Here is a 24,063-nt window from a genome sequence, read left to right on the forward strand (position 1 = left end):
GCCTTATAAATGCTATCCACTGTTTCAATTTTCATCCTTTGTGATGTTCTTTATTTTCTTCACAAGCACTGCCTACTATTATTTATAAAAAATAGCTCCCATTATTCCCAAAAATATGAATGCTCACCAAAATGTTACTTTTAGGTATTGCAATCAGTATGTTGACAAGGATGCAATTATATATCTGATTCTAGCAAACGAAATGTTACATGATCTTCATCCAGATATTATAACAATTGCCGAAGATGTAAGTTTCTTTTATTCTATGTTTCTCTCTCTCCTGTAAATTTATTTTCATATAAACATACTTCTTGGTCTTAGATATGCAGTTTGTTACTGAAATATGCTTATTATTTATTTTCGTATAAACATACTTCTTGGTCTTAGATATGCAGTTTGTTACTGAAATATGCTTATTAGCCACGTTAAACTTGGTGCTAGTTGGTTTTAATACCAAGAAGCTTGTGTATAGCATATATGCAGTGTCTGTTCGTTACTTTCCTTAGTTGCCTAATCAATAGATAGTATTTGTGAAAATCCAAATGATTGTTTCTCCAGCTTTTGCTGCCTTGTTTGCAATACAACATTTATATTGCTTTGTTACTCTAGGCAACATTTTATCCTGGATTGTGCGAGCCGACCACTCAAGGTGGATTGGGATTCGACTACTGTGTCAATCTTTCTGTTCCAGAAATGTGGTTGTGGCATCTTGAAAACGTTCCTGAGCGAGAATGGAGCATGAATAAGGTTTGTGTACTATTTACACGTTTTTGCATGACACCATCTATCTGGAATATATTTAGTGTCCTATTAGTTCCTTGCGGAATTTCATCATGATTCTTAAGTGCTAATACATTTATAAAACATATTTCTCAACGATTTAGTAATATTTCCCATTGCTTCCTTTTATTTTAAATATCATATTTTTCTTCTGTTGACTGTGTCAAATTATTTTTGCAGATTATGAAAGTATTAGTAAGCAGCGACCAGAAAATGCTCTCGTATGTTGAAAATCATAACCAGGTAATCACATTTTCATTATTTTGTTCTGGTTTGAGGATAAGGAAAAGGAAAAAGTCCATTTTTGACCATTGAATTATAGCCTCTGTTTAGTTTCGACCATCGAACTCGAAAACCAGGAATCTTTGACCACTTAACTGTATAAACCATGTACAAATGATCATCTCACCCTGTTTTGACTCGTTTTGAGTGGTTTTGATTGCCACGTTGGATCGATCGGCCATGTTGCCATGCTGACTCAGATTAGGTCCACACGCCAGGGCATGGTCGCGCGGTCGCCGCTGCCGTCCCCAGCGCGCTACCCCCGCCACGGTCCCCAGCACCTGCTTCCTACTGCTCCTCCCCTTCTCTTCCCCACTCCCCCTCCCTGCTTTGCTCCTCCTCCCAACCGATCCCCACCTCCCAGATCCCCTCCTCTTCGCCCGCGGCCGCCGCCATCCGAATCCAACCGGCTCCACGATGAGCTGGTGGTGGACGGGTGTGATCGGCGCCGTCAAGAAGTGGCAGGATGAGCAGGCGGCGGCGGCCAAGCCCAGCTACCAGAGCATGGCCCTCGTCGTTAGATCCACGGGCATCGTCGGCACCTTTCTCCTCGACATCCTCCCACTCGCCAACACCTTGGGGGGCCCTTGGAAGCTCTACGCGCCGCCCACTCTCACCCTGGTCCCCTCCCCCTCCTCCGCCATCATGCACCTCCACCTTGACCTTGTCAACGCCATCGCCCTCTGGCCCCTCACCGACATCACCACGTCTTCTACATCGCCTGGACCGGCCGCCCCACCGAGGCGGAGAACCGGGAGGCCAATGCCGCCATGCTCCGCAATGTCCTCTCCATCGTCGCCCCCAACTGCCCCACCCTCGTCCACGATGTACATGCATCGGGCCTCCCCACCTGCGATGGACTGCAGCTCCGCGCAGTCGCTCCCGTGCGCCCTCTCACTGGTGAAGAGGGACGAGGAGCAGCTGCCGTCACGGCTTGGGGGGGGGGGCGGGGGAGTGGGGAAGAGGAGGGAGGAGGAGGTGAGGAGGAAGCAGGCGCTGGTGACGGTGGCGGGGCTAGTGCGCTGGGGACGGCGGCGGCGACCACGCGACCAGGACCTGGCGCGTGGGCCTAATCTGAGTCAGCATGGTGACATGACCGGTCGATCCAACGTGGCAGTCAAAACCATTCAAAACAAGTCAACAAGGTGTGATGGCCATTTGTACACGGTTTATACATTTAAGTGGTCAAAGATTCTTGGTTTACGAGTTCGATGGTCGAAACCAAACTGAGGCTATAGTTCGATGGTCAAAAATGGACTTTTTCCTACGGAAACACTTATTGTGGAAAGCATGCTTCATGTCCATAATGTTTGGAACCACACCAATATATAGTGTGTGTGTGTGTGGGGGGGGGGGTCCTTTTTTCAGGTCTCCTACAAACTGGTATAGTTAACAAATTAACAAATGTATACGTTTGCAGCTTGCATGTTATATTTCTTTTGGTATGGATACATACTTCTTTGGAACTTAATTCATCTTATTTATTTTTCACACATTTATTAGCATATATCTTTCATCAGTTCCTGCATAATGAAACTACCTGTGTAAATGTTATTTTCACATGATGTTTATCATACTTTTTGTTGTAATGATCTAGAAAAATGTGAATACCTTGGCTGGAATTGTGTTCTAAATTGCCTTACTACAGGTAGAAATAATCTATTTCAAAAGTTTGGACAGTGGTTTGATTTTTTTTAATATTACATTATTCGACAGCATAGCCTGCTGCCATTTGCATTATCGTGTGATACCTTTGTATATCTAAAAATTGTGGGTCAAATAGTTCATTATCCGATTCTTTTTTTTAGAATGGACATGAACCTGCTATATGTTCCACTTTTGTATTTATCTATCATAATCTGCATACTATTTTCACTGTTTCCTAAGGAGGTTTGCTAGCGCATGGAGTGGAATGTAGTAATGATTGGAATACTAGTATTCTTCTACAATCCTGTAGCCATGCAAATGCATTTTCCTTTTCTTTAGATATTTCCCCTATTTTCACCCTTAACCAAGTAAGTGTCAGCTGTTTATATTGGAACATAAATGTTTCTTTTCGTTTTATGGGTACAAGATTCATAATATACCCTGTCTCTTTGCAAATGCTTGCCAATTTTGATTGCTTTACTGGCTCACAAACAAAAGGTTTAAATTGTGATTCTTGCAATGCTATGTTATCATGGCTTCACAGATTATCATGGATAGCGGAAGCTATGCTACAATGTTGCCATCTAAAAAGCTACCTGTTTTTATAATTTTATAGATTTGTAAAATACTTGAATACAACAATCAATAATAGCTTACATAAGTATATCCATCAATTAATTACAGTAAACATGCGCATTAAAATCACAAAAAGTAATATTATAGTGCATCTATGATGATATAGAGTAATTAACGCTTGTTCCATAATGAATCATGAATCAATAATAAGTTGATAATTCTTGATCCTCTAATCATCACTAAGACAATTGATATTGAACTTTGGTTTCACTTCAATTGAAAAGCATGAGTAGCATTCATTCATACTGGCCACATTGCGTGCTACACCAGGTCAGTAGATCAATGGTATGAAGCAACATAGATGTGCCAAACCAGACTACCAGCATGAATTCAAAACCAAGAAAGAAACGCCTTTCTTCGATGGGTTATGTAGAACATCGAGTAGTTGTGTCTGTCGATTGTATTTGGTTCTGATAATGAGTTGAGTTAAGCATCAAGTAGCATTGATGGCACACAAGGTACTCTGATATGTAAATCACTTCCAGGCTATGAAATTATAGTGACTAGACTAAAAAATGTAGCCATACATGTCGTAGTGGCTGCTAGGCACTCTATGGCAGCAGTTTTAGCAGAATTTTCAAATTTAGCTTAGGCTTTGGGTGCCCAAACTCTATGGGTGTGTCTAGTTCCCTGCATCCCACCCATGCAGAAGACTGTTTGGTTGCCTGCATCCATTTTAGCAGCCTGCTTCCGCAGATGCATAAGTATGGTGCCATCCTTTTTTTTTCTCGAACATGCAGGAGAGCTGTGTATCTTTGTATTAAAGAAGGAGAAAAGGGGTAAGAGAAACCCTGAGTACGCACACCCACCCACATACTTAGTTCTTAGTGTACGTTCGCGCCTGTGGCAAACAAAAGAGCGACCAAAAGAACAAACATCAAGACCTAACCACTCGGCCTAAGGGCAGCCAAGAGGGAGCCCTCGAGCCCCTGCCGTATGCTACATCTGTGCCTCCTCCTCAGCCATCACAAGGATATTTGCCATGTTTGGAGCTGCGCCTTCAAAGACGCAATGGTTACTGTATTTCCAGATAGTCCAAGCTCTAAGGGAGATGAGCGAGTTAAGTCCTTTTTGCACCATGCCATTAGTTGCTTCACAAGCTCTCCACACATTCGGTGAGTAGGGAATGGAGGCCAAAACGTCTCAACAATCTGAACCAAAATCTTGCAAAAACACATTCGGTGAGTAGGTGATCAATTGTTTTCTCAAGCTGATCACAGTGTGGGCAGAGCTCCGGATGAGGCAAACCCCTCTGTGCAAGACGGTTTGCAGTCCAGCATTTTTTGTGCATTATCAGCCAAAGAAAAAAAATGACACTTTCCTGGTGCCCACGTCTTCCACACCCGCTCCCAAGGACTGAAAATAACCGAGCCTCGGAACAATCCTTCATAAACAGATTTAGGGGCTGTTTGTATACTAGGGGCTAAAGTTTAGCCCTTGTCACATCGAATGTTCGGATGTTAATTAGGAGGACTAAACATGAGCTAATTATAAAACTAATTGCAGAAGTCCTGGCTAATTCGCGAGATGGATCTATTAAGCCTAATTAATCCATCATTAGCAAATGGTTACTGTAGCACCACATTGTCAAATCATGGACTAATTAGGCTTAATAGATTCATCTCGCGAATTAGCCTGCATCTGTGCAATTAGTTTTGTAATTATCCTATGTTTAATACTCCTAATTAGTATCCAAACATCCGATGTGACAGGGGCTAAAGTTTAGCCCCTGGGAGCCAAACAGGCCCTTAGCTGAATACTCCCCTGATGCTGAGTGACGCCACCGGTGAGTATCCTCCACTTCAGGCTGCAGCTCCACCTCAGACAAAAGGTCCCAAAGTTCCAAATATTCAGTGATCACATTCACCGACAAAGCCCCCTGAATATCCTGAACCCAAACATGTCCTGTTAATGCTTCAAGGATGGTATGCCTGTTAGCTCTTCTAGCAGGGACATCAGCAATTAGATGGGGAGCACCATGTAACCATCTGAACCCAAACATTTCCAACATGAGTTTCTACTGCCATGGAGAAAAAAGCTCGAATGCACTCATGAGCCTGGATTGGGAAGGCCGACCAAGGTCTATCAGGCTCTGTTTTTTGCACCCATAACCACCTCATCTTGAGTGCCCAGCCAAGTGCTAAGATCAGAGATACCGAGGCCACTGAGGTCACGAGGATGCTGTACCTTTGCCCAAGCAATAATAAAGTGGCCTCCCTTAGCATCTTTTCTTCCTCTCCACAAGAAACCTCTCCGAATTTCGGCGGATACCCAAAATGAGCTTCACTAGCCAACCTGACTTGGTGGATGCATTGTACCTCACACAGACCCACATATCAGCCTCTGGTGAAGGGCGACTGCATGTCTATGCAGCTAACCAAACATCTTCGTAGGGCTATTGCATCCACATGAGCACTCTTCTTTTCAGGGTCACTGTATTCACTCAACTTGCTTCCTCTCATCCGGGATATATGGTGCTTCACCATATATCAAATATGGGATAAATACGGGTTCATCCCGGTTAAAAACGGGATCCCGCAAAAACGGATGGGATAGACCCTCTCCCGCTTCCCAACCCATTTCCGGATTTGTCCGTAAATACGAAAACAGGCGGGTCAAATGTGGAAAACAGATTTGTCCCTAATGGTGCAGCTCTATGAAACCCTATTCGAGCAGCCAAACAGACCCTATACTGGTGCCGTGGCACCGATATACTCCATCCCAAAAACCAAGTCATCCAAGGAATTTTAGGACAGATTAACAAGGAAGTAAAATGACCTTGGTTGCCCCTATTTATTTGCCATATTTGGCACTAATTAACTGCTGCATGCCCACGTGCCAAATTGAGTATAATGACTTGTTTTTTGGGACAAATTTTGAATCGCAGAATGACTTGTTTTTTGGGATGGAGTAGACTATAGCATGCTATTTGAATCTTTCTTCATAAATACATAAAATTCACCCATTCTTAAGGTGGATTATCCTAAGAGGTCACTTTTAACTCTACCTTATAACATTATCCGGTGGTTACAATAACTGTAGAGTGTAGTTTTATCTAACTTGAGTCATCTTTTTTTGCATGCTTAGCAAGGTTAATGTGGGGGTTGACATCATTTGCAACCATTTAGATACCGCGAAGAAGTCAGTGCATGTGCATCTATATTTTATGTGTGAAATAATTGAGTCCTCATTTAACTTTTGATAATCTGCAATTTTATTTTCTAGTGTTTATTTTGTGATTGAATTCTCACATTTGATTTTGTTTGATACAGTCGATATCAGGACGCAAGTCTTTAGCTGAAATAATTCTTAATTCTGGAAAGTTCTCCGTTGGTTCTGTTGACGATGATTTGATTAGGGCTTCATTGCTGAAAGTATGAGTTTCTTCTTACTACCATTCATGATCGCACTATCTCTTTAATTACATATGCGCGGCTCCAGTTATTTACCATGCGGTGAATTACAATTGTCATGTTTCCATAGTTTATCGTTATCTTAGTTATTGCTTGCATGGCTTAGTATGTGAATTATTTAATAAGAAATGATGAAAATTGACAAATGTAGTCTGTTTACATTATTTACATTATGAATTTATTGTTTAGTAAATCACACTCCTCTGTCCTCTTTGTGAGGCTGTCAGTACAGAAGGGACAAACTGCATAGGTTGAATTTCTCTCTTCTTTTAATGTGTATCTGTTTGAACTACTGTGTCATTTTTCATCCTTCTCCAAGTTAGTTGGCTCACTTACACTCATATCCCTCAAGTTTGCTGGGTCACTTACATATTTCAATATTTATTTGTTGACTGAGATCTAAAGTTGAACAAAATTATGGAAGAACGCAGGGGCGACACCCAGTTTATTCACCGCTGTGCACATGCACCAGAGTCCCAAAGAAATAACAATCCTACCTAGTAGAGCTTTGCTTGAAAATGTTATAGGTGCTATATAAATAATTATTAGTGCACCAGGGTAATCCTTGATCTAGCTTCAGACCTGGAGGAAAGGGAGATCAACATGAATCACATGATAGCTATTAAAAGTTGGTTTTGTATCATCAAAAGATACCCAGTTTAGAAATATAACACCAAAAGTCTAAATTCGAATTTCATGCCACCACCATTGAAAGGTCAACATATCACATGTATTGGTCATGTAACAGATCACTGCACAAATAGAGACTTACTGCACCTGTGCAGGCCATGTACACTCTAAGCGTAGAAAGAAGGCATAAGGGTGTGAGGAAATTACAAATTAGTGGTGAAGGTTTCATAATTGACAGATGTTTTCTTTGGGGTGGGGTTGACTATTTTGTACTTAGCTGATCATTACCTTTACTTTCAAGTTGTTAAATAGCTAAACTTCATGCTACAAATATCTGTGTGAATTCCTCAATGAATTTCAGATTATCAAACTAATTACTTTCACAACGAGTGGAGGTGCTTATCTCAACTTCATGGGCAATGAGTTTGCACATCCAAAGGTAAGTAGAACATATACTATCTTTGAGTTCTGCTCCTTGATTTCTCAGTTTTCTGGAATTGTTTTTGTTTACTTTACTCGGTTTGTTCTCCAGATTTTCTAAGGCTTTTATGCATTGATTTCAGAGAGTTGAATTTCCTATGTCAAGCAATGACTATTCCTTCCAGTTAGCTAATCGGCAATGGGAACTATTGGATAAGGGTTTTCACAAACATCTTTTTAACTTTGACAAGGTTTGCAATATGGATGAACTATTCCCCCTAAATATATTTCAAATATGCTGCAGCAATCATTTTCATAGCAGTGTTTTCATGTTTATTGAAATGTTAATTCTCTGCTGTGCAATGTCAGATTATATTGGTCTTCACATCGCTCGAAGTTCATTTTCTCCGACATTTGTTTTAGTTAATAAACTGTAGGCATTTGAATATTTGTTGAATCTTGGTAACTAGATGGAACCTACTAACTTACAGGAGGATGTTTACAAACTAAACCCGTGTAGGCTAATATGTATGTTCAACTAGACATTGGATATTTGAAGTGTAAAGTGAGAAGTGATAACATGCTTGAGGTCCAAGAACCAGTTTGGGCTGACCTTTTGGTTAAGTTGGATGAAGCCAAGTGAATAGAACTTGTATGGCAGGTGCTGTTGAGTCAATATAGTCTCATGTTGCTTAAGTGGTGCATTAGAGCATCTCCCACAGATTGAGAAAAGAGATCCCCTTTCCCTATAACCTACCATACAGGGGATTGAAGGGGGAAAAAGTGCTCCAACAGATTGAGAAAACTATCCCCTTTCCCTAATTTTTTTTCTCAATCGAGAATAAGTTCCTCCCCTTTTCCTAAATTTTTTTCTCAATTGAGAATAAGTTCCTCCCTCTCCCCTTCGTTAACACACCGCTCCAAAATCTGCTTATGGCCTAGCTCCTCACTTGGACGGGGCCCACATACGCATAGCATCTCTCTTACATTTTCGTCCTCGCTTCATGTAAAAGGGTTAATCCGAAATTGCTATATTTGGAACTGAAAGCAATATGGCTCGGGAATAGTAGATTGATTGATGCAAAGCACTAGGGTTACATATATAGGCTAGGGTCTCTAGGGTTTATAGAAACACCACCAATCAGGAAATCCTAGCCTAATGGGATAACACCTACCTAATCCCTAGGGGAGGCGCACGGCAACAGGGCTATGCGGCTAGCACCTAAGGCCCATAGGGCCAGCCTATACAATTTGTCTAACACCCCCTCCCCCCTCGCAGTCTGATTGTTGGGTTGCCGGACATTCAAACTGGACCTGAACTCTGAAAACACCGAGGAAGGAAGGTCTTAAGTGAAGATGTCCGCATAATGTGAAGAGGTTGGCACATGCATGACACGAACAGCACCAATGGCGACGCGCTCCCGAAGAAAATGAAGATCAATCTCAATGTGTTTGGTGCGCTGGTGTTGGACCGGATTGGAGGACATGTAGACAGCATTGATGTTGTCACAGTAGACCAAGGAGGCGCGCTGAGGTGGAGCATGAAGCTCAACCAGAAGTTGGCGCAGCCATGCAGCTTCAGCAACACCATTAGCAACGGCGTGGTACTCAGCTTAAGTACTAGAACATGACACAGTGTTCTGACGAAGACCAGGACACCAAGTTGTCACCAAGGAAAACCACATAACTTGAAGTGGATTTTTGGGTCTCAGGGCAGCCAGCCCAGTCAGCGTCGGAGTACACAATCAACTGGGACGAGCGCAGCAGCAAGCCAAGATCCAAAGTGCCTTGAATGTACCGAAGAATCCGCTTTAGAGGAGCCAGGTGTGGTTCACGTGGATCATGCATGAACAAGCAAACCTGCTGAACAGCGTAGGCGATGTCAGGCCTGGTGAAAGTCAGATACTGCAAGGCACCAGCGATACTGCGAAAACCAGAGGCATCCTTAACTGGTGGACCATCAGCCGCCAGCTTAGGATTAGTATCCACCGGAGTTGAGCAAGTCTTGCAATCTATCATACCAGGACGGTCGAGGATGTCGATCATATACTGTCGCTGGGAGAGGAGAAGATCAGTGCAGTGGCATTGAACTCTCATCCCCAAGAAGTGATGCAGCTCCCCAAGATCCTTCATGGAAAACTCCTGCTGCAGAGCAAGGATGGTGCGCCTAAGAAGGTACGGGGAGGAGGCTGTAAGCACAATATCATCAACGTAGAGCAACAGGTAAATCAGATCCGTGCCACAGCTGTAGACGAACAACGAAGTATCTGACTTGGCCTCCACGAAGCCAAGAGTCACCAGGTAAGCTGCAAATCGACTGTACCATGCTCAAGGCGCCTGCTTGAGGCCATATAGGGACCTGTTCAACTGACAGACAAAGTCAGAGTGGGCAGGATCCTCGAAACTAGCAGGCTGAGCATAGTGGACGGTCTTCGACAGGGTGCCATGAAGAAACGCATTCTTCACATCGAGCTGATGAATAGACCATCTGCGAGAGAGAGCCAATGATAGAACAGTGCGGACTGTGGCAGGCTTCACAACGGGGCTGAAAGTCTCCTCAAAATCAACACCTGGCCACTGAGTAAAACCCATAAGAACCCATCGAGCCTTGTATCGTTCTAGCGAGCCATCAGACAGGAACTTGTGCTTAAAGATCCATTTACCAGAGACGATGTTGGCGCGTGGAGGACGGGGAACCAAATCCCACGTGTGGTTCTGCAGGAGGGCGGCATGTTCTTCCTCCATGGCAGCCCGCCAATTGGGATCGGCGAGGGCGTTGCGGAAGGACTTCGGCACAGGCGACAGCGAGGCGGTGTGGTACAGTGCTGGAATCCGGAAACCGTGCTTGGCATGCGTCATCATGGCCTGCTGGTTCCTCATAGGGAAAACCGGCATGGCTCCTCGGGGTAGCAGGGGCGGAGCAGCTGCAGCAGGCGCAGCGGAGTGCGCTGGGGCTGCCGGAGGGCGGCGAACGTAGTGGTGGCAGAGAGGGGTCACCAACGGGGCGGCAGGCGCCAAGATGAGGTCGGCGGCTGGTGACATGGTGACCTGCGGGCCAGCGGCGGCTGGCAGGTGGCCGTCAACAGGGCTGGTGGGTGGTGGCGTGTCCACCTCATGGCCGGCTGTGGCCAGCATGCATCCGGAGGGCGCCGTAGGGGCCGGCGTGAAGGCGCTGGAGAGCGTCGGCACCACTAGGGGTTCGGCAGGGGCTGGCTGGTGACCGGCGGAGGCCAAGGCAACCAGCGAAGCACTGGCCGCACGTGGCTGTGCGGTATGGGCACCAGGAGCTCCTGCAGGCAGAAAAAACTGTGACAGTCCTATGGGGGCTAGTACAGTGTTAGTGAACTTGTCCAGGAAACCAAAGTCCGCAGCTGATGGAGAGGTCGACTGTCCCGCAAAGGGAAAAGGTGTCTCGACGAAAATGACATGACGAGAAATGATGACACGGTTGGAGGTGATGCCAAGGCAGCGGTATCCTTTGTGGTGGGGAGAGTAGCCAAGGAAAACGTAGAGAGTGGACTTGGGGGCGAGTTTGTGGCTGGCCATGGCGGACAGGTTCGGGTAACAGGAGCACTTGAAGACGCACAAGTGATCGTAGGATGGTTGTTTCCCATGAAGCGCAAAGTGTGGTGTCGCGAACTGAAGTGTCTTCGTAGGGAGGATGTTGAGGAGGTATGTGGCAGTAGCGAGGGCCACAGCCCAGTAGGATGGCAGCATGCTGGCCTCGAACAGCAGGGAGCGGATAACATTGTTAGTTGATCTAATGATGCGCTCAGCTTTACCGTTCTGAGAGGAGGTGTAGGGACAGGACATGCGCAGGTGCATGCTATGGGTGAGGAAGAACGTGTGGGTGATGGAGTTGTCAAGTAAGTTATTCAGAACATCCATTAGCAAAATAAAGAGCATGGGAGATAGCGGATCTCCCTGTTGTAAACCCCGCTGGTGGAATATATGCTCCCCACTCCCCAGGTTCTCCATTCAGAATGACTTGGGTAGATGCTGAATAAAGTAGGTTGGAAATGAGGTTGCACCATGAAGCTCCAAAACCCAAGTGTGAAAGTACCTCCATCAGAAAATCCCAGTCTACGAAATCAAAGGCTTTAGAGATGTTTCTTTTTTAAAAAAAAACGGCTTTAGAGATGCCAAGCTTCAGGAAGAGACTCTACCTTGCGCCGGTGTAGGACTTTAATGGTTTGCTGGACCAACATGATGTTCTCATGTATGCATCTTCCCTGAATGAACGCACTCTGAGTAGTAGCTACTAACTTATCAAGGTGAGGGGATAAACGATTTGCCATCATCTTGGTGATCAGTTTAGCAAAACTGTGTACAAGACTAATTAGACGAAAATCTTTAGCTGTAACCACCTCAACCTTTTTGGGGATCAGGGTCAGGTATGCCGAGTTCAAGAGCTCAAGCTTTCTTGCATCTCCTTGCTGCAAGTTAATGATCGCTGCCATGAAATCTGCCTTTATTTGGCCAACAACATTTGTAGAACCTTTCAGTAAAACCATCCGGACCTGGTGCTCTATCAGATGGAAGAGACTTGATTGTTGCCCATGTCTCTTCCGAAAAAAGTGCATCAGCAACTGAGAGATCAATCCCTGCTCTATGGAAGAATTCTAAATCCAGTGAGCTAGTTCTAGGCATAGCAGTTCCCAGCAATCAAAAAGGACCTGACGTTTGTCCTCTTGAGCTGTGACAACACTAATTTACTCTAGTTTATTCTTTCAAAGTGGTAGCTTGATACTTTGTTAGGTTCACGTAAGTAAACTGAATCAACTATTTTAATTACATTCTTGATATTCAGTACTAGTGGGATTTATGGACATGTAAAAGAAACGTTCATGGATTTGCAACTTCTATTTTAGGCACTATTATTTCTTTGTTTTAAATATGTTGTAGGCATCTGTCAAATGTCATTGGTATATATTCATGAGATGAATTAGCCTATTACTAACTCAGCAGCTACCTTTTGTCCTAGGATGTCATGAGCTTGGATGAAAATGAAAGGATAATCTCCAGAGGTTCACCCAATATTCATCACTGTGATGACACGAGCATGGTATGCAGATCTTTCTGCTAATATGAGATGAAATATATTTTGAAGATCGATAATGACAGACACATGGTTTTCCAAAGTTCATTATATGCTTTCTTCTCAATCAAGAATGGCTTCTTGTGCGCTAACATACACTCTTGCATTATATAGTTAATCATTACACAATCACTTGGATAAATCTTATTATGCGTATCATCTTCTAATGAGGTTGTTTCTTGGTGCTTTACCTTTACCTGTTCTCACTTGAACAGATATCCTTTTAAAGATGACATTATGTACTTTTATCAAATGACCTGGTGAGGCTTGATTTGCAAATGACGGGGTAAAATTTTGATTTATTGGAACGCTCTATGGTCATTCTGTTTAGCTTTATCACAATTTCTCTTTGTTTGGCATTGGCTAAAACACATAACAAACATAGCTGTGATTTGGCTCAGGAACACAAAATAATTAACACTCGCTCAATATGGATATTGAAGCATATTTCTGCTCCCAACATTGCTGCAGCCTTGATCCTTGCTTGGGAGGAAGCTGAGCTTTGGTGTTTGGCAGGAGCTAAAGGTCTCACCTTGCTCACTGCCAGAGGGGTTGGCTAATTGGGTGTTTAGATCTCTCTATGGTCAGGTAGTCCTTTCCTGTAACAGGTGATTGGTCTTATTAGTTTCTAGTGGGTGTCTCTGTATGACTCTTTCTTCTCCTATTAATAAAATGGTATGCCGCTCATGCGTGTTCGAGAAAAAAAGAAGCAATGCTATTTCTAATTTTAGGAGAGCTTTTCGGGGATTTGGTCAGAAAGAATGTGGGGCCTATTTGGCATACTAATTGGTATGGCTACAATACAATATCATTTTCTTTTGTCATGTTTTGGTATTTCCTAGGTTTTGGCATTAGCAATATTTGGTATTGGACCTTGCAAGTGGTAGATGGAGAATAAGCTTGGGTAAACTAGGAATTTTGAACTGTTTCTTTCTCTTCTTTTCCTTTTCTTTTTGAGTTCAAACTGTTTCTCTTTCTTTCTTTTCTTTTCTTAGTTCTACCAGCACAATATTCACAGTTCCACCTTTAAAGATGGGTGTGGATCGGTTCGAACCATAGGGTTGCCGATCCTCTCCATGAAAATGCGTCTAGTAGGTCACCGGTTCTGCGCAAAAAATAACGAAGGGTCAGCGGTTCGACCCAGGGATCCCCATCAGCTCGAGTGGATCGATCTGCTTCTGCCGCATCGTAGTCTCGGGACCGCTAGCGTGAGGGGTGGGGAGATGGAGCTCGGCCACTGCCGTTTGGCAGGGCAGCGTGGAGAACGGCCGTCACCGCCGCGAGCGCGTGCGCGGGACACTATCAGAAGGACACGGAGGCTATAGCGGGGGCACGGCATGGAGCATCAGGCGGTGGGTGACGGCGGGTTTGTCGAGGAGCTGCTAAAAGGCCTCGACGCCGTGCTCTCCAAGAGCGCAATGGCAGCGCATGCGCAGGCGTCGGCAGTGGCCGGCATCAGGTCCTGCCTCCTCTAAGGCCGCGGCTCGCCCGCGCACTCCACATCATGGCACGCCCTGACAGGCTGCGAGCCTCTATCGCAGTGCGCTCGCCATCGTCTGCCTTTGCCCAGTTTGCCGCAACGCCATGGGTGGAGGTGCAGGGCTCAACTGCCGCTGTGGTGGAGGCGGCAGGGCTTGGCCACGGCACTCCATATGCTCGTCAGCGACGTCGTGGAGCAAGCAGCATTGGAGAAGAAGCAGGTTGTGCTGTTCTGCCAAGGCGCGTGCCGCTGTGTTGGGCGGCAGCGGCAAGATTCTGCAGGGCGCGCGCCGCCGTGTTAGACGCGTACAGCTTACATTGTAGAGTTTATTACTACAGCAGACCGGGTACCGCTGAGTCCTAGGTCCTTATCTGTACCAATCCTGCACTGCACGCCAGACGCCACTGCATGCAGACTGCTGTTGCAACAGCAAATGGTTCGACCCGCACTAACCTTTGGGGCACCGAGCATACAGCATAGGAATAATTTTGGATAAACCAGTGCACCATTACTATTTGATTGGGTCGATGGGTCGGTGTCGTTCGCTCCATGGAGCAACCACGCCCATCTTTATCCACCTTCCAATCACCAGAATGAATTAGGATTTTTTGTCTTGAACATGCTAAACATATTCAATGGAGTAATGAATACAAGATAAAGCACCACTGTTTCATTTGACACAGAAAATTCTGGGTTCAAAATTTTTGACATCTATTGTAATTACGTTTCATTCTGGCAGGTCATATGTTTCACAAGAGGGCCTTTCATTTTCATATTTAATTTCAATCCTGAAGTCTACCACCAGTCATATCATGTTGGTGTGGATGAAGCTGGGGAATATCAAGTAAGTGAATGATGCTTCTTGCATGAAATTATTCTTTTTGTATTCAAATGGAGGCTACAAGGTAGGGCTTTAGTTTGACTTAAAAAGGAAATCAATCGTGCAGAAAACTAGCAGTAGAGAAAAATCGCAGAACACACACTCATAACCGAACTGTGAAACTGGTGTTAGGCTACATAGCACCAGCCTTTCTTCTAAATCTTTTGGGGTTCATCGTCGAAGTATTGCACCAATACTTGAGGCAATTTATTCACCTCTGGTGATGAGGGTCCGCCGGGGAGTGGACTACCTGTGTCGTGCCCTTTCTCGATCATTGGCAACAGCCCGGCGATCACGGCGGAGATAGTTGCGGCTAAAATTGCACAAAGAAACGAGCTGGAGACAAGCTCCCTGTGCCCTGTCATACTGCACCAAAAGACTTCTTGCTCCTCCCTGACAGCAGAAAGATGGCAGTAAGAGTTTACAACGGAGGACGACCGTTTATAACGCCTTATTTTCAGCTTCACATCATGCGCTGGCTGTGTGCATGCCGCTGGTGCTGTTCTGCCATTCCTCGTCGATGTTGAACCTCATGTTCTGGCGCATGCGTGGGAGTTCATGATGGCTGAGCAATTACTTACTGAAGAGTTGCATCTGTAGAGGGAAATCCTGCCTGTGAAGCGCATCCTCACGTACCCTATCTGCATCACAATGACACCGGTCATCCTGCCGTTGGTGGATCAGCCCCATCGCCTCCCCCTCCATCTATTGATGGTCACGGCTATAGTAGGCGGTGGCGCCTAGTCCCTTTGCTCCTCCACCCTCCACCGTGAGACTCGACGAGCAGCTCCTCGTCGCAAGGCCTAGCCGTGCACGGTTGGGACCCTACCCTCCCAACACTCACCATGTGGCGCTGGCAGACAAGATACTATCCTTGGATAGTGTGACAACTTGTGACAACTCGATCGCTTGTGAAACACAGTTGGCCCATCATGCAGTATGGCGGCGTTGGGCTTGATGCATGAGGTTAACAACCTGTCATCGTCCGTGCAACCAAGGTGTCAACCTTCTTTATTCCTTTCAATGTCGGGCAGGGTGTCCCTCCTCTGTCCTGCACCCCCAAGCGTTGTTGAGAATTTGGCATGATCTTCCAAGAGGCAAGTCGATTTTTGGAGGACTCGGCGTTGATGATCTAGAGGCTGTGATCAGGATGTCCATTCCTTTGCAATCACTACACCACTGCCCACTGCTGCGATGGTTATCAACCACGCATGACATGATCGACCTCGCCAAAAGTGTTAATTCCTGCAAGCAAATCAAGAATACAAGCAAGAACATGAAAGCACGCAATTCGAATATTACCAGTTATATGGAATACATGAGGCCGGGTTCCACAAGCCGATAAAAAAGCAAAACTCTTCTATGACAGATTAGTATAAGCAAATCGCAATTGAAAAATGGCAGCATCACATATTAATATAGGGTATAAGCTAGGTGTTGGCCGACCTAGGGCGCCGTTGCGGCGTGCCCCTACTAGTGGAACCCACAACAACTTCGGCCTTATGTCCCAAGCAAAACTACAAGGCTCAAGGCTTGATAAGAGGTGGTGCAGCACCCGACATAACAGTGATGGCTTGTTACAACGATTTGAGGGCCTTCCTAACGTGATATTGAGGTGGAACAGATCCATCAGGTACTCATGCGCCTCAATCGGACTGCAATGGAATATGGCCTCGAGTAGTCAGAATCATGAACAGATTCATCAGGTACTCATGCGCCTCGAGTAGTCAGGTTTGACTTCCATGCCTCCAGGGCTTGAAGTCCAACTCTGGTGTTGGATATAGTAGTGCACATCCAAGGGGATGTATTGGTGGTAAAAGGCACCATTTTTAATGTCACCATCATCCTCACTTTGTTCCCTATGGACAAGTAAATTTTTGGCATTAGGTAGCAACAAGTTCTCGCTTATTCCCTTAGACAAATATATGAACGAGCTAACCTTATTTTTAGCTTGAGAGATTATATCCATAGATGACATGGTCACATTAGTCCGCGTTCCTCTGTCTTGGAGGTGGATCGTTGCTCCTCGATGAATATCCCAGTCCATTATCTCATGATAGTAGTAGTTGGCCCATGTGACCTAGTTGTGGTTGTGTTATAGTGGTTTAGTATCACTTTGAAAGTTTATTGGATGAGAGTGTAAGAGAGGTACCATGTGTATGCAGGTCCAAATAAGAGAAGTTTATAATCCTTGTCGCTCCAAATATAGCATTTCATCTTAACCCTTTTATATGAAGCAATGACGAAAGTGTAAGAGAGGTATCATGTGTATGCAGGTCCGTTTCACGTGGGAGCTGGGCCATAGGCAGATTTTGGACGTGGGGCTGTTATATATGTTATCAGAGCATGAACCCTCGCTGCATGCGTGCGTGTGCGTTTGGATATGTTACCGCAAACAGTCCTTAAGGGGTGGGGGATGAATGTAATACCCTAGTCCAATATCTCATAGTAGTATTTGTTGGCCCATGTGACCCTGTTGCGTTATTGTGGTTTAGTACCACCTTAGAAGTTTAGGAGGGAGCTTATAATCATTGTCGCTCCATACATAGCACCTTCGGGTTACCATTTTACATGAAGTGAGGATGAAAATATAAGAGACGTGTAGCAGCCCACTGACCTGTACACACAACTGGAAGGGTCGTCTTGTCTGTTGGAAATTAATCTTGACACGTATGTATGTGAATGCAGTGTCAAAAATATTGTAAGTCAAGGAGTCAAGAATATACTAGGCCATTTGCCTAAGTCAAATTAAGAGTTGGCATAAAGATCAAGAAGTCACTACTTAATTAGCCATTACTAGTAGATCGAGGTCAATGTGAACATATCACAACAGTATGAAATCAGTTGAGTCCTCTCCCTATATATAGCTATGTAACTTGCATTGTAAACATGAGAATGAAGTAGAAAATAGTGCTAGTCGTCGCACCACAAATATAATCTCGTGTTCATGTTGAGTTCTTAATTTATTCACATATTCATGTGTGTTTGATTCTTGGGCAAAGCCAACACCATCCTCCAAAACCGCACCGCCTAGCCCTTCCGAGGGGTGGGCACATACACACATCACCCTACTTATATTTTTATCCTCGCTTCATGTAAAAGGATGAACTCGATGGTGGTATGGTTAAAGGACAAAGGTTTATAAGTTGGCTCCACTCTTGCTCAACTAGCAAGGTGGTATTAAATATGTGCACGTAGCACTCATGGGGCATTATTAGGTCACATCCAAATTGGGTCGGGTGTCACACGAGGCACCCTTTTTGTTACATGTGTTACCAAGGCAATTGAGCGGTGTTGAGTCAGACATATAATTTACAAAAGGAGAAACAAGGTGCCACAACCAAGCTTTATTAAATGGCAAGGTAGGCGCGTAGTCGGTGTCAACCCATGCTCGCCAGGACAAGTGGTCAATGATGCTCAAAGGCATGTGATCAAGAGCCTTGGTTTTGCTGCTAACAACGAGAATATTGAACATCACACTCAAGATAAATACTTTAAATTAGTTGACAAGCCTCTCACGCACAAATTGCTACCCTTGAGGCCGAGCATGTTTGCCTGTCCTACCTTTTGGATCAATATGATGAAATCCATCCGTAACTCTAGTTTGGATCGTGTGTGGTCTTAATAAACGAGGCCACAACAATAATGTTCGTGATGTTAGCTATCCTCTCCTTCAATGCTGATATTGTCTGTCTCTACAACAACAACAACAACAATAACATAGCCTTTCAGTCCCAAGCAAGTTGGGGTAGGCTAGAGTTGAAACCTAACAAGAGCCACAAATTAGGGTTTGAGCACATGAATAGCTGTTTCCAAGCACTCCTATCCAAGGCTAAATCTTTGGGTATATTCCATCCCTTCAAATCTTCTTTTATTGCCTCTTTCTATATCAATTTTGGTCTTCCTCTGCCTCTCTTCACATTACTGTCAAGCCTTAGGGTTCCACTACGCACCGGTGCCTCCGGAGGCCTTCGTTGGAAATGTCCAAACCATCTCAGCCGGTGTTGGATAAGCTTTTCTTCAATTGGTGCTACCCCTAACCTATCACGTATATCCTCATTCCGGACTCGATCCCTTCTCGTATGACCACAAATCCAACGCAACATACGCATTTCCACAACACTTATTTGCTGAAAATGTCGTCTTTTTGTAGACCAACATTCTGCACCATACAACATTGCAGGTCTAATCGCCATCCTATAAAACTTGCCTTTTAGCTTCAATGGTACCCTCTTGTCATAAAATTCCTGATGCTTGGCGTCACTTCATCCACCCCGCTTTGATTCTATGACTAACATTCTCATCAATATCCCCATCTCGTTGTAGCATTGATCCCAAATATCGAAATGTATCCTTCCTGGACACTACTTGGCTTTCCAAACTGATATCTCCCTCATGTGTAGTAGTGCCAAAGTCACATCTCATATATTCAGTTTTAGTTCTGCTAAGTCTAAAACCTTTTCACTCTAGGGTCTCCCGCCACAACTCCAGTTTTCTATTTACTCTTGCTCGACTTTCATCAACTAGCACTACATCATCCGCGAAGAGCATACACCAAGGGATATCCCCTTGAATGTCCCTTGTTACCTCATCCATCACCAAGGCAAATAGATAAGGGCTCAAAGCAGACCCTTGATGCAGTCCTATTCTAATTGGAAAGTCATCTGTGTCGCCATCACTTGTTCGGACTCTAGTTACAATATTGTAGTACATGTCCTTAATAAGTCCAACGTACTTCATGGGGACTTTATGTTTGTCCAAAGCCCACCACATAACATTCCTTGGTATTTTGTCATACGCCTTCTCCAAGTCAATGAAAACCATGTGTAGGTCCTTCTTCTTCTCCCTATGCCGCTCCATAACTTGTCTTATTAAGAAAATAGCTTCCATGGTTGACCTTCTAGGCATAAAACCAAATTGGTTCGTAGAGACCTGTGTTATCCTTCTCAAACGATGCTTAATAACTCTCTCTCATAGCTTCATATTATGGCTCATCAACTTAATTCCTCGGTAATTAGTACAACTTTGAATATCTCCCTTATTCTTGTATATTGGTACCAATATACTTCTCCATTCTTCCGGCATCTTGTTCGATAGAAAAATATGGTTAAACGACTTGGTTAACCATATTATGGCTATATCCCTGAGGCATCTCCACACTTTAATTGGGATATCATCCGGGCCCACCGCCTTACCACTTTTCATTCTTTTCAACGCCTCTATGACCTCAGATTCTTGGATCTTCCGCGCAAAGTGCTTGTTGGTGTCATCAAAAGAGTCATCCAACTGCAAGGTTGTGTTCTAATTCTTACCATTGAACAATTTGTCAAAATACTCTTGCCATCTATGTATGATCTCATCGTCCTTTACCAAGATGTTCTCCATTTCATCCTTAATGCACTTAACTTGGTTGAAGTCCCTCGTCTTTCTCTCACGAACCTTAGCCATCCTACAGATGTCCTTCTCTCCTTCCTTCGTACCTAATCGTTGCTAAAGATCCTCATACGCCCTACCCTTTGCTACACTTACAGCTCGCTTTGCGATCTTCTTTGCCTCCTTGTACTTGTCAATGTTGTCCACACTCCTGTCATGGAACAAGCGCCTATTGCATTCTTTCTTCTCCTTAATAGTCCTTTGGACTTACTCATTCCACCACCAAGTATCTTTATCTACGCCGCTACCCCCCTTGGTCACTCAAAGCACCTCCGAGGCCACCTTCCGAATGTAGTTTGCCATCTCCCACATGTTGTTTGCGTCCTCTCCTTCCTTCCAAGGGCCCTCTTTGATTACCCTTTCCTTGAAGACCTCTGATGTATCCTCTTTCAGTTTCCACCACTTTATTCTTGCAATCTTGGCTTGTTTATCCCTGCGTGCGCGCATCTGAAAACGAAAGTCCGCCACCACAAGCTTATGTTGAGAAACAACACATTCCTCTGGTATCACCTTGCAATCCAAGCATGCCCATTTATCCTCTCTTCTTGTGAGGATAAAGTCAATCTGGCTAAAGTGTTGGCTACTACTAAAAGTCACTAAATGGGACCGTTCTTCCTAAAGAAAGTGTTCGCTATCATCAAGTCAAAAGCTACTGCAAAGTCCAAGACTTCCTCTCCCTCCTGATTCCTACTACCATACCTAAAACCTCCATGAATCGCCTCGAAACCTGCACTTGTTGTACCTACAGATCTCCTATTAAGATCTCCTATGAAAAGCTTCTTGCTAGAAGGTACAGATCTAACCAGGCTTTCTAAATCTTCCCAGAAAAGCCTCTTAGCACTCTCATCGTGGTCTACTTAGGGGGCATACGCACTAATTACGTACAGGACCATATCACCAACGACAAGCCTAACTAGGATAATCCTATCCCCTTGCCTTATCACGTCCATCACTCCATCCTTGAGACTCTTGTCAACCAAAACTCCCACTCCATTTGTATTTGCAGCTGTCGTTGTGTACCAAAGCTTGAAACTGGTATTGTCCACCTCCTTCTGGCCCTTCCATTTAGTCTCTTGAACGCATAAGATATTTATACGCCTCCTAGTCGCTACGTCAACTATCTCTCTTAACTTACCTGTAAGAGACCCTACATTCCAACTACCTACACGAATCCTAGTTGGTTGGACTAGCTTCCTTGCCCTTCACACCCATCGAGAGAGATATGAAGATCCTTGCTCATTTTTCACTACACCCGGGCGCCGATGTAGCGCGCCACTAAGGAAATGATGACCCGATCCTTGCTCACTTGACACCATACCCAGATCGCGACACGGCGCGTCACCAAGGGGGAGATGACCTGGCCCTTGCCCATTTAACACCATACCTAGGTTCTGATATGGCGCATCGCTAAGAGGGTTACGCCCTAACGGGTTTCTCTTGGGTTTCATCTCCATTAGAATGGTTAGGTTTAACGATGGCTCGCCAAGCCTATCACAACCCTCCTCCTTTACTAGGGCTTGGGACCTGCTATGTTGAGACAACATAGGCAGAGTTGATATTGTCTGTCTCTAGGAGACAAAAATTGCAGCCATGAATTTGGCTCTTATCTCAGCTCTACCTTTGATAAGTGTGTAGCACTGCTGGCCATTGGTACTCGAGGACGGGTTCTGGTAGCATGCAAGCGTACATCCTGTCGAGGATCTGCCACACGTGTGGATCAGTTTTGTGTCTCAGTACAGTTTATGGAGCAGGAAGGTTGTTGTTAGTGGTTTACTGATGTGTATGACCCACGAGATGTTGGGGATTTTACTGAAACATGAGATAAAGGGAGAATAGAGAAATTGGGCAAGCAAAGTGAGGAGAGCCAAAAGAGTCCCCTCCTCATGTCGCTTGTGTTCTTTATATGGGGAAAGGAGAGGATGGCAGACAACCACAATTAGGTCTTTGGGTACTTGCATTTTCCTAATTGTAGCCCGTCAGCTGCTTGAGCTTGGCTGGCACAAGGCTGAGTAGCTGAAAACATAGGAAAATGCCTAGACATGATTCTGGCTTTGGTCGTGAGGAATGCTCTCACGATCACATCCGCGTGTACGCCTCATTAAAAACTCCATCCGAAAAACTCTAGGAAAAAGAGGAGAAAAGAGCACATACATGTAGCGAATCTACATGTACATGACATTTACAAGTGAACATGTGATCGTCTTCGATTCCGCTTTGTGGAGTAGGTCTTTGACGACGCCAGGGCTTTCATCAAAGCGAGTCGAAGGTTGGTGGCTTCATCTCTTGGCTTTGCTCCAAGGTCATGATTCTGCTCGAGGGGTTCATCCTGAGGCTTTGCTCTGGAGCATGATTGCTTTGGAGGCTTGTCTTCTGTAGAGCCAGCCATACATGCTTCTTTATAGCTGAATCTTGATCTTGAGCATAGTCAAAGTAGAGAGTACAGCTTCGATATAGTTGTAGTAGTAGAAGTGAAATGTTCATCTTCAGCGTAATCGAAGTAGCCAAGGTCAAAATGCAACTGCTGAGGTCTTAGCCAGCAATGCCTCTGGGTCTTCGCTCATGAGCACCGGTTCAGGACTTGTCCTCCGGGGTGAATCGATTCTCCATGGTACTCGGTGTAGCACCTCTTGGCTGGTGTTGCAAGTAGGCAGGGGGTGGTAGTGATGCTTTGGATGGAGTCGAAGTAGTCAACGTCGACGATTGTGTAAGCGATGTTGTTGATGAAGTCAAAATAAATGGCGAGCCCCTCAAGCGGAGCATAGTTGACGAAGGTGGCCATTGGGCCAAACGTAGTCGACAGAGGCGAAGTCGAAGTAGACACCGATCTGGGCCATGGAGGCCATATGAGCCAAATAGCAACAGCTATAACACTACTATACATATCTTTATCTATACACACTTAACAATAACAACTGCCTGATTTATGGAAGTACTTAATTCTGACTTCGCTGAATCATGCATTCGTGTGCTACTGGTTACATTCCTCAAGTTCAAGTATATCGTGTACTTTCAGAACAAGCAAACTCTTACTTTTTATAATTTCATATGCTTTCACTTCTTAGATACGTGTCATCCGCACTGAGATATTGTGCTTTTATTTGATCAGCTCATCTTGAACACGGATGAAACTAAATATGGTGGATGTGGAGAGCTCAAGAGTAGTCAGTATATGAGGCGGACCTGTGACAAAAGGTGTTATTTGCATTACTACCTTCTTTCCTGTGGTTGTTTTCTTTTTCTTTTGTTATTCTCATTTGAATGCCTTAGTGTTTCATGGATAATTTAAGCAGTTTTGCTTTCTTATAGAGTTGATGGTTGTCGAAACTCCTTGGAATTGGCATTACCATCTAGAAGTGCTCAGGTG

General features: G+C 44.6%; 1 protein-coding gene across 2 annotated transcripts in view; it reads left to right on the top strand.

Moving 5' to 3' along the window:
- The window catches only part of LOC101781208 (1,4-alpha-glucan-branching enzyme 3, chloroplastic/amyloplastic), a 33,548-nt gene that overhangs the window by 8,221 nt on the left and 1,264 nt on the right, over window positions 1-24,063 (top strand). For both annotated transcript variants that reach the window (XM_004965354.4, XM_022825864.1), the window contains exons 11-20: window positions 145-247; window positions 610-747; window positions 961-1,023; window positions 6,618-6,719; window positions 7,750-7,827; window positions 7,952-8,059; window positions 12,793-12,873; window positions 15,126-15,230; window positions 23,806-23,891; window positions 24,006-24,060. In XM_004965354.4, the coding sequence (XP_004965411.1) occupies window positions 145-247; window positions 610-747; window positions 961-1,023; window positions 6,618-6,719; window positions 7,750-7,827; window positions 7,952-8,059; window positions 12,793-12,873; window positions 15,126-15,230; window positions 23,806-23,891; window positions 24,006-24,060 (919 nt within the window). The remainder of the gene's footprint in view (window positions 1-144; window positions 248-609; window positions 748-960; window positions 1,024-6,617; window positions 6,720-7,749; window positions 7,828-7,951; window positions 8,060-12,792; window positions 12,874-15,125; window positions 15,231-23,805; window positions 23,892-24,005; window positions 24,061-24,063) is intronic.

Source organism: Setaria italica, chromosome IV (genome assembly GCF_000263155.2).
Source record: "Setaria italica strain Yugu1 chromosome IV, Setaria_italica_v2.0, whole genome shotgun sequence".
Lineage (NCBI taxonomy): Eukaryota > Viridiplantae > Streptophyta > Magnoliopsida > Poales > Poaceae > Setaria > Setaria italica.